This window comes from Neoarius graeffei, chromosome 25, assembly GCF_027579695.1.
Source record: "Neoarius graeffei isolate fNeoGra1 chromosome 25, fNeoGra1.pri, whole genome shotgun sequence".
Classification (NCBI taxonomy): Eukaryota; Metazoa; Chordata; class Actinopteri; order Siluriformes; family Ariidae; genus Neoarius; species Neoarius graeffei.
In genome coordinates this window covers 16,533,850-16,551,452 of record NC_083593.1, presented here as the reverse complement: position 1 = coordinate 16,551,452, position 17,603 = coordinate 16,533,850, and the positions used below count along the sequence as shown (strand labels likewise).

The following is a 17,603-nucleotide window of genomic DNA, read 5'->3' as shown; positions in this document are numbered from 1 at the left end:
AATATATTAAACAATGTCTATGTGGTGTTTCGGCAGTGGGATAAAAGCATGATGGCAGTAAATCAAGTACCTGAATTTTCTGAGAGATCTGATAGCAAGAGGACGCGGTGTAATAGGGTCAATCCATGTGATTGGCCTCGCCACTGACCATCTCAGATTTGCTTCATATTTTCTGGAAATATTGTCAGTGTGCGCAATAAATAGTGTACAAAAGTTTAGGCTTGTACCTTCATTAGCTTCTGAGATATAGGGGCTTAAAAAAAAAGGGGTGTGGCCCCAATTTCACTGTTAAAACGTGTGCTACAGAAAACGGTCCTAACCTCCATAAGTCATTACTTTTAAACTATTCATGCAAGATGCATGAAATGTTCAAAGATTGTTCTTCAATGCCAGACGCCTTTAAATACTAAAATATAAAAGTTCACAGTTCAATATTTGCCAAGTTATGGCTTGTTAAAAATCATTAAAAAAATGTCTTATCATACTTTGGAGCAACTTTGACCCCCCCCATATCTACACATTAAAGGACATATTCTGGAGCAATTTATTTATTTATTTTTTTATATGAAAGAATGTCCCTTTACACATTCATCCAGAAGGGTAATTTTGCACAAGGCCATCTGTCTACAGCAGAAAAAGATAAAATAACAAAATGCGTCTGGAAAAATCCCAAAGGAGTCTGGAGCCAGATTCGTGACGTTATCTGCGGAAGCGCCAGCAGGCTGCGCGAGTTTTGCACGGTTTCAGTGCACAGCCTGTGTAGACCAAGCGCTCCCATTTCTCTCTCATTGTCCGGTCTTTTGGAAAACGATGAGTACCAATCCCATCATGACTGGTGTTGCTACACCCTCCTACGATACATCTGTTAACCCTTTTAATAATTACGCAATAACATTGAAGAAATTTGCAGAAAACCACCAGGTTGTTTTCTCATAAACAAACCAGCGCTGATGTAGGATTCAGAGGGAGGCGTCCCGCAGATGACGTCACGAAAATCAATGTTTGTCGGGAAATCCAAACGGCAAGTTTTTTCAGAGGCGGACCAATTCGCCTCAAATGGCTCGATTTAAACTGAATTTTTCTGGTATTGCACAAGGTAAAAAAAATTGCACAGAATGCAGAATGTTACAGATATTTGACCAAAGTTTAATAGGAGAATTACATTGATCTTGCTCCTGAATTTACCCGTGATATGCAATTTTCTTATTTATTACTCGTCTTGTAGTACTCTTTAGGCAACTAGGTACGTGTTCAAAAGAAATCAAACTTTCTGATTTTAGGCTTTAAAAACAAAAAAAACCAAACATTTTGCATCTATAATTCAAATGCATATTGCAAATGTATGACAAGGTCTACCATAAAAACAATTATACCACTGGAAAGAGCTTGTTTTGATTAGCAAATGCACAAAATATGAAGTTGGTACCCTAAACCAAACTATAAATATTAAGGTATCAAGTGCGGCATGTTTTACGATAGACGGAAATGCTGTTTTAAGGCATATCTACTTGGATGCATCCAGAGATGCATAAAAACTGAAAAACCACAAAATTTGAGGATCATCACTATCCCTTAGAAGCACATATTTGAGCTTCCATTTGCCAGCCAGATACATCTCCAGCTGAAAAAAGGTCATTTACTGCAGTGATGGATCAGCAGCCCAATACAAAAACTATAAAAATTTCACAAATCTAATAAAGCATGCAGACGATTTTGGACTTTTGGCATTTCTTTGCCACTTCTCATGGTAAATCACCCTGTGATGGTATTGGAGGCACTGTAAAGCGGTCAGCAGCTCGAGCTAGCTTACAGGCAGTCACGAGTGATCACATACTAACCCCATCTGATCTGTTTTTGTGGGCAGAAAAACATATCAAGAACATCCATTTCATCTGGGTTGGTACAGGGGAAGTTATGGAGTGGAAAAGCACTGGAGACAAGATTTTCAAGGTCAGCTACTATTCCTGGAACAAGAGACAACCACTCATTCGTTCCAATCATGTCCAACCAGCTGCAGGTCAGCAGGGTGTCAGGTGGTCCTCGCTTCATTGTGGATACGAGTGGGAATCGGCCACAAGTAATGCATAAAACCCCTGTTAAATCAGCAGTCTCTCTGGCAGATACAATTCCTGGTAAATATGTATGTTTGTATGATAGACAGTGGTGGATAGGCAACATTCGTGCATTATCAGAGGAGGAACAAGATGCACAAGTAACTTGATACCTTAATATTTATAGTTTCGTTTAGGGTACGAACTTCATATTTTGTGCATTTGCTAATCAGAACAAGCTCTTTCCAGTGGTATAATTGTTTTTATGGTAGACCTTGTCATACATTTGTAATATGCATTTGAATTACAGGCGCAAAATGATTTTTTTTATTTTTAAAGCCTAATAAATCAGAAAAGTTTGATTTCTTTTGAACACATACCTAGTTGAGTAATAAATAAGAAAATTTGAAAGATCTGGTGTGCTTTAATGTGGAGATATGGGGCGTCAAAGTTGCTCCAAAGCACGATAGAAGACATTTTATGATTTTCAGCAAGCCATAACTTGGCAAATACTGAACTGTGAACTTTCTATTTTAGTATTTACCGGTAAAGGCATCTGGCATTGAAGAACAATCCTTGAAATTTCCATGCATCTTGCATGAATAGTTTAAAAGTAATGACTTATGGAAGTTAGGTCCGTTTTCTGTAGCACGTGTTTTAACAGCGAAATTGGGACCACACCCCTTTTTTTAAGCCCCTGTATCTCAGAAACTAATGAAAAGTACAAGCCTAAAATTTTGTACACTATTTATTGGGCACACTGACAATATTTCCAGAAAGTATGAAGCAAATCTGAGATGGTCAGTGGCGAACATTTTTCTAAATCTGGTGATTTGGGGTGGAATTACCCAATAAGCAGCGTGCACAGAGTCGATGTGGGGGGGAAATTAAATCACTAACTGCATTTACCATGGTAATAATTCTGAGCGCAATAACATCATGTTGCTTTAAAGCCTCCCAGTATATGGGACATGACTGACACACATGTTAATCATTTATTTCAAGAAAAAAAAAAAAAAACATTTAAAATTTTTTTTTTAAAAATGGAGTGTTGCTGGAAGAGAAAGAGAAAGCGAGAGAAAGAAAACTACACTTGGTTCTCTTTCTAGTTCTTACGGATGTCAGCATAAACCACTGGCTCCATCTTATGGAAGGAGTTCTTACTGCCAGAATGATCAAGCTGAGCATATATCACCGGGCCCTGATAAAAACAAAAAACAGAGAGAGAGAGAGAGAGAGAGAGAGAGAGAAGGGTAAGTACCAAATCATCATGATCTACACTGGTTATGTTTATATAAAGAAAAAAAAGAAAAAAGGGAACACTGTATCCATTAAAGGTAGACTTGCCTTTCAGATTGTTCAAGTTTAGGTCATAAAAAGAATTTCCCGACAGCCAATTATTTTTGTTTAGTGGACTTGAAAGCTACTCAATTCGAATCAGACTTCCAATTTTATTTTATTTTTAATAGAACAATTAATGAATTTAGGGCCATGTGGCCCTAAATTCTCTGCCATATTTGCCTGCTTCAGCGTGACACAATACAAGCTACTACGTCATGCATCACATGGTGGGCTTTCCCCGTTCGCGCAAGGCATTGTGGGATACAAATTTGAAACAGGAGAGAAACAGGGAGGACGCGAGTATGCGAATGAAATGTGGAAGACCTACTACAGCGATGGAAAGGAAACGCAGGCCTAAACTAATAAATATCGGCGGAGATGGTGGGATGATCAAAGGAAGGGGAAACTTACGCATGCGTACTTCCTCTGTTTGCTTGACTGCACGAACCGGGTGATCTCACGTACATTGTTTGCTATGGAATCCCCTCAAATTCGATATGTTCCCAGTCACAGAATTGATATTAGAGAAATAAACATCAGGGTTTTTTCTAGAAAAATTTAGTACGAGGGCGCTCACCATGGCGAGGGAGCGAAGCGACGGGGGGGATGGTGCCGGTTGTTCGTCCCCCCCCTCCGCCGTGCGAAGCCTTTGAAAAATTGAGGCTACAATGGGACATTCTGAGGCCATCTGAGAGGGAAATTGTAACAAATTGTCTGTCAACATTGAAAAAGAAAGAAGTAATCTTCTGCCCTGGACAGTCTTTGGCTTTCTTCCATTTCGTGCCGCGGGATGACATCTTTAAATGCCCAAGTGTCAACAAAAACAACTTGTGAACTACTTCTGTCAAAAGCTCCCGCGCCGGTGGGTGAAAGGTCATTCAGTCTCGAGAAATCTTGCTCTACAAGTCAGCTGACCTTGTATGTAACCCATGTCAAATCTCGCGAGAGCAGCCGCGACAAGTAAACAACTAAACATGGCGCCTCAGTCTGGAAAACGCCAATTTGGATTGTTTTTGCACCGTCTGGCGGTGTATCTACTATGATTGGAATATTTTTGGAGTAATTATAACGTATTTGATGATCAGACACATTGTCACGTGGTGTTGCGGGGATGTTTTCACGGAGAAAAAAAATCGTTTTGAGAAAGACTGCATGTTGTGCAGTAGCATATGTGACTTGGGGTTCAATCGGCATTCCGGTAAGCGGGCGCACGCCAAGAGTAAGAGGGCGCAGCGCCCCTGTTCCCCGGTTTAGACGAAAGCCTGAACATACATCATTATGACCCAGTTTCAGAGAGAACTAAATTGTATCAATTTTATTAAACTGAAAGCCAGTCTTCCTTCAAAATATAGAAGGTATCCATTAATCCCCATTCAATTCTCCAGGGAGTGTCTCAAATAACCTTTGTGTTCTATAGAAGCTTTGCATCGTCACGAGACCTCCATAGCAATGGTAACTATGCTGCCGTGACAGGAGGCAGCTTGTAGTGCTTCATTCAGCAGAGTTAGTTGTTCGGTATGGGAAGGTTTTGCTGCGTTTTTGGATGTACAAATCCTTTTGAACAGAACAAAGACATCAGATTTTTAAATTTACCATCGGGGGGGAAAAAAACTAGAGCAATTTCTAAATGTAGAAGGGAAAAATGGCTCGCAAACATTCGGTGGGACCCTGTGTCGAATGGAGAGGTCAAAAGCCCAATGGTATGCTCAGTTCATTTGCATGAACGTAAGAATTTTAAATAAATAAATAATTTCAGAACTGCAGCAAGGTCCTCATTCTTATCCAGTGAAGTGAACATGAGCCTAAGAGAAGGTACAGCAAGGTGCTCAAGCTCACGTTCACTTCTCTGTATAAGAATGAGCACCTTGCAGGTTGCGAGCCATTTTTCCCTTCTACATTTAGAAATCTCTAGTTCCCCCCTGATGATGAATTACTTTTGGTAAATTTAAAAAAAAATATATGATGTCTTTGTTTTGTTCACAACAATTTGCACATCCAAAAACGCAGCAAATCCTTCCCATACCGATCAATAGCAACTAACTCAGCTGAACGAAGCACCGGACTTCTAGTACATGAGTCCGGCTCATGACTTGACCCGGACTCGTGCATTAACTACATTTGGACTCGTAAATTGGAGACGAGGACTCGGATTTTTTCTTTATTTTTTGTAACATGCCATAATAATTTGGCATAAGATATTTATATCTACATTCATCTTTGTACTAATTTTGTGCAAGAGTGTCACACCTGCACACCTTGGCGTGTGCATCAGGCAGACTGTCAGGCAGTGCGTGCATCAAGCGGACTCTTGCACGCGCACCGTAAATGACTCATCCCTGCACGGGATTAAGGCGCAATCAACACGGCTATATAAACACTGAAAACTTTGCGAAGTATTGAGTTGCAATGCTGACACATTACCGAGCCTTATTTCCTTGTTTGGTTTCCTGATCCCCGATTTCCTGTTTCTCATCTTTGATTGTGCCGAGTCTACGATAGCCTGTTTGTGCCTCGCTCGACCTATTGCCTGTTTCACCGTTTTACGATTTTGCCTGCCGTTCTGGATTGTTCACCTGTCTTCACTTGTATTAATAAACACACCTTCTGCACTTCCATCCGTCTCCCAACCATCTCTGACAGAATACTTCGCACTCCTTGACAAAGAGAACGCACATTCACCTGTTCAGGAACAAACTAATGTTAATGGCACGAAAACAGTCACACCCAATGGTGTGGGTGGAGTCTTATTCTCGGACTCGACTCGGAATTTTTTTTAAATGACTTGGACTTAACTCGGACTTGAACACTGGGGACTTGAGACTGGACTTGGACTCGAGGTTTAGCGACTAGACTACAACACTAAAGCACGACAAGCATGGCCCCTGTCATGGCGCCCTAGTTACTGTTCCTGTGGGGGTCACGTGATGGTGCGAAGCCTCCATAGATAGTAAATTGAGCCAAGTAGATTTGCTGGCACGTGTGATACTTAATGCTTTTGGAAAGGATGCATATAAACAACACACACAGCTTTGACAGCAAAGTGATTAAATATAAGAATAAGATAAACAGCAGCAAACTGCATGTTCCACCCTCCAACTAACGACTTCCTTTTATATACAGCATGTTGAAATGATTAAAGATTTGGCCACCATCTTGACTTATCATTTGCTTGGCTGTTTTAATTACCTTTTTTTTTTTTTTTAATCGTCTCATCTCTTACCTATTTGATAGGTTATTAGGTTAACCACCAAGATGTGTGTGTGGGGGTGAAGACGTATTGTTCATGTGGTGTAATGTAAACTTAACTTTTGTCATTGTTGCATGTGTTTATGTGAAAAGCTAATGCAGAGGAATATTCAGTTGAGTCACCTCATTCTCCTGCCCACAAGCCAGTAAAACTCGCCCACTCCAGAGACTTTCAGTACCTCGAACATCACAATAGTGCTGCTTTCTGCATGAAAATGCTGCCAAAATCTTTTCCTTTGTTCCTTTCTCTCCCTTATTTCATATAGTCTACCTTGTTAACGACCATCCACACCTTGGTGTTATCTAGAGACCCGTCACCCCGTCTTTTTGGCGGCTGATACTAGAAGTGGACGGGTAATTTTCTGCAACGACGGGCTTCAAAACTCCCATTCGGGGATCCTTTGGAGCGCGTTGTGCGCGCGCACTTGCTTGGATCTCGGTTATTATGGGACACACCTGATGCTGATCTGAGCGCAAATCGGCACGCCGTTTTCACGGAGACTTTGTGAAGTATTCGGTCAGGTATGCGGCGGTAGACGGGTCCAAGTGTAGGAAGTGGGTTTATTAGCAGGCGTGATATTTACAAAAACACTGCTACAAACGAACGTGACCCGTGATAATGAGGATAATTCACAAAGCCTCTGTCTTTATATGAGTGCGCTGACTGCTCTCAAATCAGCATCAGGCGTTTCCCATAACGACCAACTCCTGATGCGCATGCACAACGCGCTCTGAAGGATCCCTGAATTTAAACGTACTTTAAGTCTCGGTGAAGTTTAGGCTGTGCCGATCCGCTGTGTTACTCAGGTTCACTGGATAAGAATGAGCACCTTGCTCCAGTTCTGAAATCATTATAAATTTGTTTGAATTCTTATCTTCGTGGAAATAAAACGAGCACACCATAGGGGTTTTTGACCTCTCCATTCAACACCGAGTCCCGTTGAATTTTTTCCCCCTTCTATGTTTAGAAACCTCTCTAGTTTTTTTTCGCCCGATGATAAATTAATCTCTCATCTCATTATCTCTAGCCGCTTTATCCTGTTCTACAGGGTCGCAGGCAAGCTGGAGCCTATCCCAGCTGACTACGGGCGAAAGGCGGGGTACACCCTGGACAAGTCGCCAGGTCATCACAGGGCTGACACATAGACACAGACAACCATTCACACTCACATTCACACCTACGGTCAATTTAGAGTCACCAGTTAACCTAACCTGCATGTCTTTGGACTATGGGGGAAACCGGAGCACCCGGAGGAAACCCACGCGGACACGGGGAGAACATGCAAACTCCGCACAGAAAGGCCCTCGCCGGCCACGGGGCTCGAACCCGGACCTTCTTGCTGTGAGGCGACAGTGCTAACCACTACACCACCGTGCCGCCCCCGATGATAAATTACTTTGGGTAAATAAAAAAAAAAAAATCTGATGTCCGTTTCGTTCAAAACAATTTGCATGTCCAAAAAAACGCAGTAAAACCTTCCCATACCGATCAATAACAACTAACTCGGCTGAACGAAGCATGACAAGCGTGCCCCGTCATGGCAGCGTAGTTACCAGTGCTATGAGGTCAGGTGACGGTGAAAAGCATCTATTAGAGAGAATTATGATGAAATAAAAATGAGCAACGTTAATAAACGCCAGTGGACGAGTGGAGACCCTTAAATCTGCATCCCTTGCACTTGCATGTTTCTCTGGTACAGCGTTCGCTCTGCCTTATTCCTGAAGCAGGACGTGACTTGCTGCTTAGAAACGATAGAGTGCTCCTGTTGGCCAGCGAGCGGCACGTCGACCAACCACACTCCTCGTTTCATACTTCAGCCAGGTTCAGTTGCCGGCCCTGGCTGCCCACCATGTTGTTGCTGAGGACGCGATGGTGATGTACATGTAAAAGGTTAGCTCCTGTGGTTAGGACAGCCATCACCAATTTACCACTCTATGCTAATCAGAACTGAGCGTTGCAAAGTTAGGCACGAAGGCTACATGCGCTATAAAATAAAGAAAAGATTTGAGTCGACCGATTCCTTTCTCTGAAATCTGCTACCTTAGTTTAAAGGATATGGGACATGAAACATAAAAAGCACGCTATATCAGTTTCTTTCCATTAAAAATATGAATTAATTGCATCAACAAATACAAAATCATCTATTAAATTCAGCAAAATCGTTATATTCGTGATGATTATATGGCATTTCTGCTCGACTTCCGATATGCATTTTTTTGCAACCGGAAGAGCCGCTGTCACGTGATCATACGTCACAAAAACTTTCGGGCACAGCACAAGCGGGTAGATGAATGGAGAAGTGGATGACAAGAAAATTGTTTTTATAGTCTTTAACGTACATTGGACATCATACATTGGACATCATGGTGTCTTGTGCTGCTTATGGTTGCAATAATTCCAATGGGAAATGCCCTGGAGTAAGTTTTTTTGCATTCCCCAAGGACCTGAAGCTGAGGAAAGTGTGGGCTCACCTGCGCATGCGCAGTAGGCTTCGCGCATGCGCAGTAGGCTTGGTAGGATAACTTTACAGAACACCTGTTGAAAAAACTTTGCACCTACTGTTTCCCACAAACTGTGTTCGGACCATTTCACTGAGGATTCTTTCAACATTAATACTCAGGTACTGAGCGATATTAATTCATGAAACAGGAAGTATAAGGATGAGAAAAAAAAAAAAAAAAACAGTTTAAATCGGGAAGCTGCGCACATTTGCGCCAGGCTGCACAAACGTGCGCAGCTTCCCGGTTTAAACTGTTTTTTTCTCATCCTTATACTTCATGTTTCATGAATTAATAATCGCTATTTTATTTTTAAATCGGATCTGCGCGATTCAGCCGTGAAAAAGGCGGCATCCGCCGAAAGGCGCGCTGTTTGCATCCCTGCACGGAGGCCAGGGGACAGGGCAGGAATATTTTTGTTGATATGAGTGATCCGGTGCGATTTCGCGACCCCCCTGTTGAAGACCTCTGCGCTAAGCGACTGAAAGCCGAGGTAAGGATTAGTATTATAATTTTGGGTGTATCAGTTATTGATTATCATAATTCTGACTCGTTTCGCCATTTTGAATGTTTTCATCTCGGACTCTGGAAGCATTGTATCTCAATCAATCTCGAAAAATATCAGCCAAAAAAAAAAACCACTAGCTTGCAACGGACTTTAGCTAGATCTATGATGAACTTTCAATGTATGATACAAAAATAATACTTCTTTCAACAGATCATTAGCCTTTGAGCAGAATTGTTTTTAACTTACCAGGAAGTGTTATCGAGCCGACCGCTTTCAGTTTCATGGGGACTGAATGAACTCTCACTCTCAGAATCATCTGACCCGTCAGAGTAAAGACAAGATCCATGTTCATGTGAATTTCCAGCTATCGGTTCGAATTGATAGGGTCTAACTTCACATCTCTGTGAAACATCGGGAATATCACTGTCGATGGTGTCCATTTCGGTAACCTGTTTACATTAGATTCCCAAGCGCTGGCTCCTTGGAAAGTTTTTGTGATGTCACGGGTCACGTGACCACCTAGCTCATTAACGAATCCTTGTTTTACGCTGATGTATAAAAAAACTTGAATAATGTGATGATTTTCACATTTTTGACGCCCTGCAGTGATTTAGATGGCATTTCTTATGTCCTTTATACATAATTATGCCCAGGTAAAAATCCATGTCCCATATCCTTCAAGAGCTTCTCCCAAGTGCTTTTTCATGCCAGGATTGTACCAGAGGGCCCCAAATTTGATGAATATTTCTAATTTTCCCAGAGCAGCATGCCCCTCGACCCCCATAGCAGGCGCCCCTGCCGACACCCTTCTCGCAATTTCTAGATCCTGAGCCACACCCCTCTCTCAGTAGATACGGAAGAAGGGCCGAATTTAAGACACACCTTCGATATGCATCTGAACTTTACACTGTTCCTACATGATTGCTTTCGTTTATAATAAAGCCGGGCTTATAATAGAAATCTGTGCACTTCTCTGTACTATATTGCTTCAACATGCCTCTGCAGGGAAATAAAACATGGGCAACAAATGACATGAGGAAGATGTGACTGGTGAGGATGGAAGTGGAAAAAAGTATGGAACCTTGTGCACTTAAACAATAAATGTGTAATAATACTTTAATGCTGAATTGTAGACCATTATGGCCATTTGTCAGACTGCTCCGTTACTGCACATTTCTTACAAAACCCATTTCGGACAAAATGAACAAAGGACATTTGTTCTAACATTCCAACTCACACGTTCGTTTTTTTTTTTTTATCATCTCACCAACAGCTTCGCTCGTACCTGTACAGGAGCAGAGGGGCTGCTACAACGCGAGCCTTCTGTGCTGGACTCGGCTTTCTTCCCCGGCCGAGCCGCCTGTATGCTCGCACTCTCTATGGAGGTGCAGCTGCGGCAGCCGGAGTGGGTGGGTGTGGGTGGGTGAGAATCAGGTTGCGATGATGCACAGACAGTGGCGAATGGTGGAGGCACGCACACATACACGCGCAGGAGGAGAGACAAAGATGAAGAAAGACACCAATGTGATGAAACAAAATGATGTTGAGCAACATGGAGATACTGGTAAAAGGTTCCGAAGGAACAAAGCGCTACATGAAAAACACTGTTTACAACATCAGGAGCAAACTGTGGCCTGAAAATTATTACCATCTGTCCTGTACTGCTTGACTGTTTCAATTTCTTTGCAAATCAGGAACTGATGGAAAACAGTGATGTTCCAGAAAGATTTTTTTTTTTTTAAAAACAGGGTACAGTAAAAGTCTCTCATGCACAGCCTATTGCAGCACTTCCTGATTGGTACTTTTATCATTCACTGTTTCCCATTGCGTCCTTTTGTTCTGCTTGCTCACGTAAGGGTTAGTACACATGCTGGTAAAGGACGACAGAAAAGCAGCTGGTCAGACAGACAATGAGAAGAGATGTGTTAATGAAGAACAAGCTTACAGAAATGCTACATGACGTAAAACTAGGGCTGCACGATTATGGAAAAAATGTGAATCACGATTTTTGTTTTTGGTTTAGAATTGAGATCGCGATTTTCTCTGGCAGAATTTCTTTCCCCCCCAAAATTTAAAAGATGTTTATTGCACTCATTAACCTGCAAAAGTAAACGCGACAAAACAGATCCAGGACTGGCATATCAACAGAAAAGAACCGCTCAATCAATTAGGGTAAAGAAAACAGCAATCTTTTTAGGAAACCTTGCCCTGTGTCTGAAATCACTCACTCGTTCACTACTCCCTACATACGGAATTACTATATAGGAGGACTATATAGTGAGCTCATTGGTAAAATGGAGAGAAAAAAAAAAAAACATTACTTTCGGACACTACTATTGTTTGCTTCCTTTCTGTCGTTGCCGTTTTCCCCTTCCTGCCTGAGGGGGTGCTGTTTGTATGTTCCCGTTTTCAGTTGGAGATGGCGGCAGCTGATTAAATATTCGAATGTTCTCAGTTCTGGTACGGTGTTAACGAGGGCCGTGTTTTTGGCTCAGTGATAAGTGATGGCCTCTGTTAACTCCTTATGCCTCTGGGCGCTTGATGGGTATGGTGACGCATTGTGCAAGGTTTCCGTTATCGATGTCTGTGCTGTCGGGCGACAGGCGTTTTTGGTTGCTGTTTTCTTGCCCTTTACAGCTTCGTCATATTGCGCTTTGTGGGGACGTTTAAAGGAACAGTCCACCGTACTTCCATAATGAAATACGTTCTTCTCTGAATTGAGACGAGCTGATCCGTACCTCTCCGAGCTTTGTGCGACCTCCCAGTCAGTCAGACGCGCTGTTACTCCTGTTAGCAATGTAGCTAGGCTCAGTATGGCCAATGGTATTTTTTGGGGCTGTAGTTAGATGCGACCAAACTCTTCCACGTTTTTCCTGTTTACATAGGTTTATATGACCAGTGACATGAAACAAAGTTCAGTTACACAAATTGAAATGTGGCAATTTTCTATGCTATGGAAAGTCCGCACTATACCTTCTGCGCACTTCGACAGCGCATTGATACCTTCACTCGGAGTTGGACCATTTTTTTTTTTAGACAGGGCGGACGGACCAGGGCATTCGCCCGCCTGGCCGTGCCCGACAAGGAGCGCTCTCGGCCGGCTTGGGAGGCAGACGGCAGCCCCTCCTGGAAGTGTGGTTTTACCATGGGCCTCATGCGGAAAAATTACAAAGTCCCAGTTTTACCATGGGGCTCAAGTTGTACCATTTTTTTTTTTTTTAGACAGGGCGGACAGACCAGGGCATTCGCCCGCCTGGCCGTGCCCGAAGAGGAGTGAAGGTATCAATGCGCTGTCGAAGCGCGCAGAAAGTATTAGTACGCCTGTCATTATAGTGCGGACTTTCCATAGCATAGAAAATCGCCACGTTTCAATTTGTGTAACTGAACTTGTTTCATATCACTGGTCATATAAACCTATGTAAACAGGAAAAACATGGAAGAGTTTGGTCGCATCTAACTACAGCCCCAAAAAATACCATTGGCCATACTGAGCCTAGCTACACTGCTAACAGGAGTAACAGCGCGTCTGACTGACTGGGAGGTCGCACAAAGCTCGGAGAGGTACGGATCAGCTCGTCTCAATTCAGAGAACAGCATATTTCATTATGGAAGTACGGTGGACTGTTCCTTGAAGGTGATCGGATAAATTTGTGGTCTTACCATGCTGTGCTCATATTATGGCAAAAAAAAAAAGCGCTTGAGATTGACCATCATCGTCTTGCCTGAATCCAAAATACTTCCACACCACTGAAGGGGAACCTTTTTTTTTTAACCCCCCTTCTTTTCTGGCTTTTCTTCTGGATTCATTTCAGGGGTGGGTTTTTTTTTTTTATTTTATTTTTTTTTTATTTCTCCTTACCATCAACTTTTCTCCGCTTATGTCTCACACTCATTCGCTGCTACCTCTCTCATTCGCTCTGCTCCTCTACTGCTGCCTTTCTGCTCCACTGCATCACGTGGTGAAAAGCCACGTTGTCATTGGTTGAGGGAGAAAGCAAAGACAATACAGAATTATGAGATGCTTGAGATTCCTTGGGGAAAACCAGGAGCGCTTGTTTTGATGCGGCCGATGGATTAAAATGCAGAAGAATCGGCGGCGTTTAGAAAGGAGATTGCGATTTTACTACGCTTAATTGTGCAGCCCTGTGTAAAACACACATGAAGACACAGAGCGCATGTTCACCCAGGAGGAGAAGTTCAAACCAGAAACTTTACACGTTAAAAAAAAAAAAAAAAAAGACGATGTAGAATGTAACATCTTGGAAATGGGGAGTCGAAAAGTACAGCAAGTCCAATAGCCCAAACCAGTTTAAACAGTGAACTACCCTATACAGTCATGGAAAGCTGGTTAATTATTCTCTGGTTAAACCACGTGACATATTGTTATAACGGGTTAGAAGTTGTTACAGGGTTCAACACACAGGAGTGGTCGAACTGATGCGGTACACCATCGTGCCAGTAAGTGAGAGAGAGAGAGAGAGAGAGAGAGAGAGAGAGAGAGAGAGAGAGAGACAGAGAGAGATCACTCACTTTGATTTGTGGGGTGTTAAAGAAACACAGGACTTTGTGAATGTAATCAGTGTTAAATCCCCAAGACATCTATTTGGTGCCTGTTTGAAGCTGTGCACAAATGTGTCTGACACATAGCATCGATCAAAGTCTTGGAATTCCAACACAACATATCAAACCTCCCTCAGAAACACAATACAAAGCCTACTTTGAATGTATCGTTATAATTAAACGCTTAATAAACTGGGTGTAGCTTACCCTTCGTAGTCACGGGTGGACCGCATTACTCTGATTAACAGATATGCGACTACAGCGATGATGATGACGCCGATGATTGCACCGATGACGGCGCCCACAATCACTGCTGGGCTCGTCTGAGGCAGGGAGTCTGTGCACAAAAAAAATAAATAAAAACCCGCTACATCTCTCACTACAGGGCTACGATTTAATACACTGTATGGCCAGAAGGTTGTGGACACCTGACATTGACATGCGCTTTCTGAACATCCTGTTCCACGTTTAGTCCCCTTTCACTCGTGTGATGGTGTTCCACTAGATTTTGGAGCGTGGCTGTGGGGATTTGTGATCATTCAGCTAAAAGAGCATTAATGAGGTCAGGGACTGATGTTGGATGAGGAGGCCTGGGGTACAATCCAAGCCTCAATGCCAGGTATTGCCCGAATACCAGATTTGCCTGACCAAGATGCTTGGGCAGAAATATTTTAGTGAGTTACGCCAGTTCGGGCATACCTATGGTCAGCTTCTTTAAAGGATATGGGACATGAAACATAAAAGCATGCTATATCAGTTTCTTTCCATTAAAAATATGAATTAATTGCATCAACAAATACAAAATCATCTATTAAATTCAGCAAAATCGTTATATTCGTGATGATTATATGGCATTTCTGCTCGACTTCCGATATGCATTTTTTTGCAACCGGAAGAGCCGCTGTCACGTGATCATACGTCACAAAAACTTTCGGGCACAGCACAAGCGGGTAGATGAATGGAGAAGTGGATGACAAGAAAATTGTTTTTATAGTCTTTAAAGTACATTGGACATCATACATTGGACATCATGGTGTCTTGTGCTGCTTATGGTTGCAATAATTCCAATGGGAAATGCCCTGGAGTAAGTTTTTTTGCATTCCCCAAGGACCCGAAGCTGAGGAAAGTGTGGGCTCACCTGCGCATGCGCAGTAGGCTTCGCGCATGCGCATTAGGCTTGGTAGGATAACTTTACAGAACACCTGTTGAAAAAAAAACTTTGCACCTACTGTTTCCCACAAACTGCATTCGGACCATTTCACTGAGGATTCTTTCAACATTAATACTCAGGTACTGAGCGATATTAATTCATGAAACAGGAAGCATAAGGATGAGGAAAAAAACAGTTCAAAATCGGGAGCCACGCACACCTGCGCCAGGCTGCACAAATGCGCGCAGCTTCCCGACCCAAACCGCCTCTCTCTCATCCTTACACTTCATGCCTCATGCTCCATGAACCAACATCGCTATTTTTTATTTTTTTTTAAATCGGATCTGCGCGATTCAGCCGTGAAAAAGGCGGCATCCGCCGAAAGGCGCGCTGTTTGCATCCCTGCACGGAGGCCAGGGGACAGGGCAGGAATATTTTTGTTGATATGAGTGATCCGGTGTGATTTCACGACCCCCCTGTTGAAGACCTCTGCGCTAAGCGACTGAAAGCCGAGGTAAGGATTAGTATTATAATTTTGGGTGTATCAATTATTGATTATCATAATTCTGACTCGTTTCGCCATTTTGAATGTTTTCATCTCGGACTCTGGAAGCATTGTATCTCAATCAATCTCGAAAAATATCAGCAAAAAAAAAAAAACTAGCTTGCAACGGACTTTAGCTAGATCTATGATGAACTTTCAATGTATGATACAAAAATAATACTTCTTTCAACAGATCATTAGCCTTTGAGCAGAATTGTTTTTAACTTCCCAGGAAGTGTTATCGAGCCGACCGCTTTCAGTTTCATGGGGACTGAATGAACTCACTCTCAATCATCTGACCCGTCAGAGTAAAGACAAGATCCATGTTCATGTGAATTTCCAGCTATCGGTTCGAATTGATAGGGTCTAACTTCACATCTCTGTGAAACATCGGGAATGTCACTGTCGATGGTGTCCATTTCGGTAACCTGTTTACATTAGATTCCCAAGCACTGGCTCCTTGGAAAGTTTTTGACACGTCACGGGTCACGTGACCACCTAGCTCATTAACGAATCCTTGTTTTACGCTGATGTATAGAAAAACTTTAATGTGATGATTTTCACATTTTTGACGCCCTGCAGTGATTTAGATGGCATTTCTTATGTCCTTTATACATAATTATGCCCAGGTAAAAATCCATGTCCCATATCCTTTAAACACAAAAATGATTTTTGAGCGAGTACGTTACAAAAAAACAAGACGTATTAACCAGCATCCTTGCCTCCCCTGTGATCGCCGTTTTGTTTTTTTATTCCCGATTTATAACAGTGATTCTGACTGGCTCGCTTCAGGTGCATGTGCGCATTTGTGCTTTTCATCACTACAAGTGATGGCTGTTTGTCTCTATGCATCAGCCCTGTGATGACCTGGCGACTTGTCCAGGGTGTACCCTGCCTTTCGCCCATAGTCAGCTGGGATAGGCTCCAGCTTGCCTGCGACCCTGCACAGGATAAGTGGTTACGAATAATGGATGGATCACTACGAGTGGTCGCTGGTGCCCTCTACGTTTTCCCGAGCTGACTTCAGGACGTCCACATCCATCCATTATCTGTAGCCGCTTATCCTGTTCTACAGGGTCGTGGGCAAGCTGGAGCCTATCCCAGCTGACTACGGGCGAGAGGCGGGGTACACCCTGGACAAGTCGCCAGGTTAATCGCAGGGCTCACAGGATGTCCACACACATTTTATATATATATATATATATATATATATATATATATATATATATATATATATATATATATATATATAAAAAAGCTAATGTAAAGACCTGCTTTTGTGTCTCAAAGAGTAAACCGCACCCTCTACAGTAAATATATATATATATTAGGGCTGTCAAAGTTAACGCGATAACGCGATCTCAATTTATTGCGATTAAAAAAAATAGTGCCGTTAACACAAATTCTAATTTGGCCCTGCGAGTCACCCGTAGTTCCTGTTGAGGCTTGTTGCGTGCTGCTTCAATGTGAGTGAATCATACGTCTGCGTAGAATCATACGTCATCCTCGCCGCCATATTGGATGTGGCAAAGTGGAGATTCTTCAGACGTCTCTGGTATAGCGTCTAGACAGTAGCCGAGAATAAAGATGCCTCATTCATGTGCTGCGTTTAACTGTACCAACAGGTTTACCGTCCAAACGAGATCACATGGGATTACCTTTCACAGGTGAGACTGGAAAAATACTTTTCAATACTGTTCCTTC

General features: G+C 42.5%; 1 protein-coding gene across 1 annotated transcript in view; it reads right to left on the bottom strand.

The window, feature by feature from the left end:
* Positions 1-2,802: 2,802 nt before the first annotated feature.
* Positions 2,803-17,603, bottom strand: part of mpzl1l (myelin protein zero-like 1 like) — a 36,699-nt gene continuing 21,898 nt past the window's right edge. The window contains exons 4-6 of the mRNA XM_060909579.1: positions 14,413-14,542; positions 10,931-11,036; positions 2,803-3,252 (exon numbers count right to left, since the gene is read on the bottom strand). Of these exons, the coding sequence (XP_060765562.1) occupies positions 3,157-3,252; positions 10,931-11,036; positions 14,413-14,542 (332 nt within the window). The 3' untranslated portion in view covers positions 2,803-3,156. The remainder of the gene's footprint in view (positions 3,253-10,930; positions 11,037-14,412; positions 14,543-17,603) is intronic.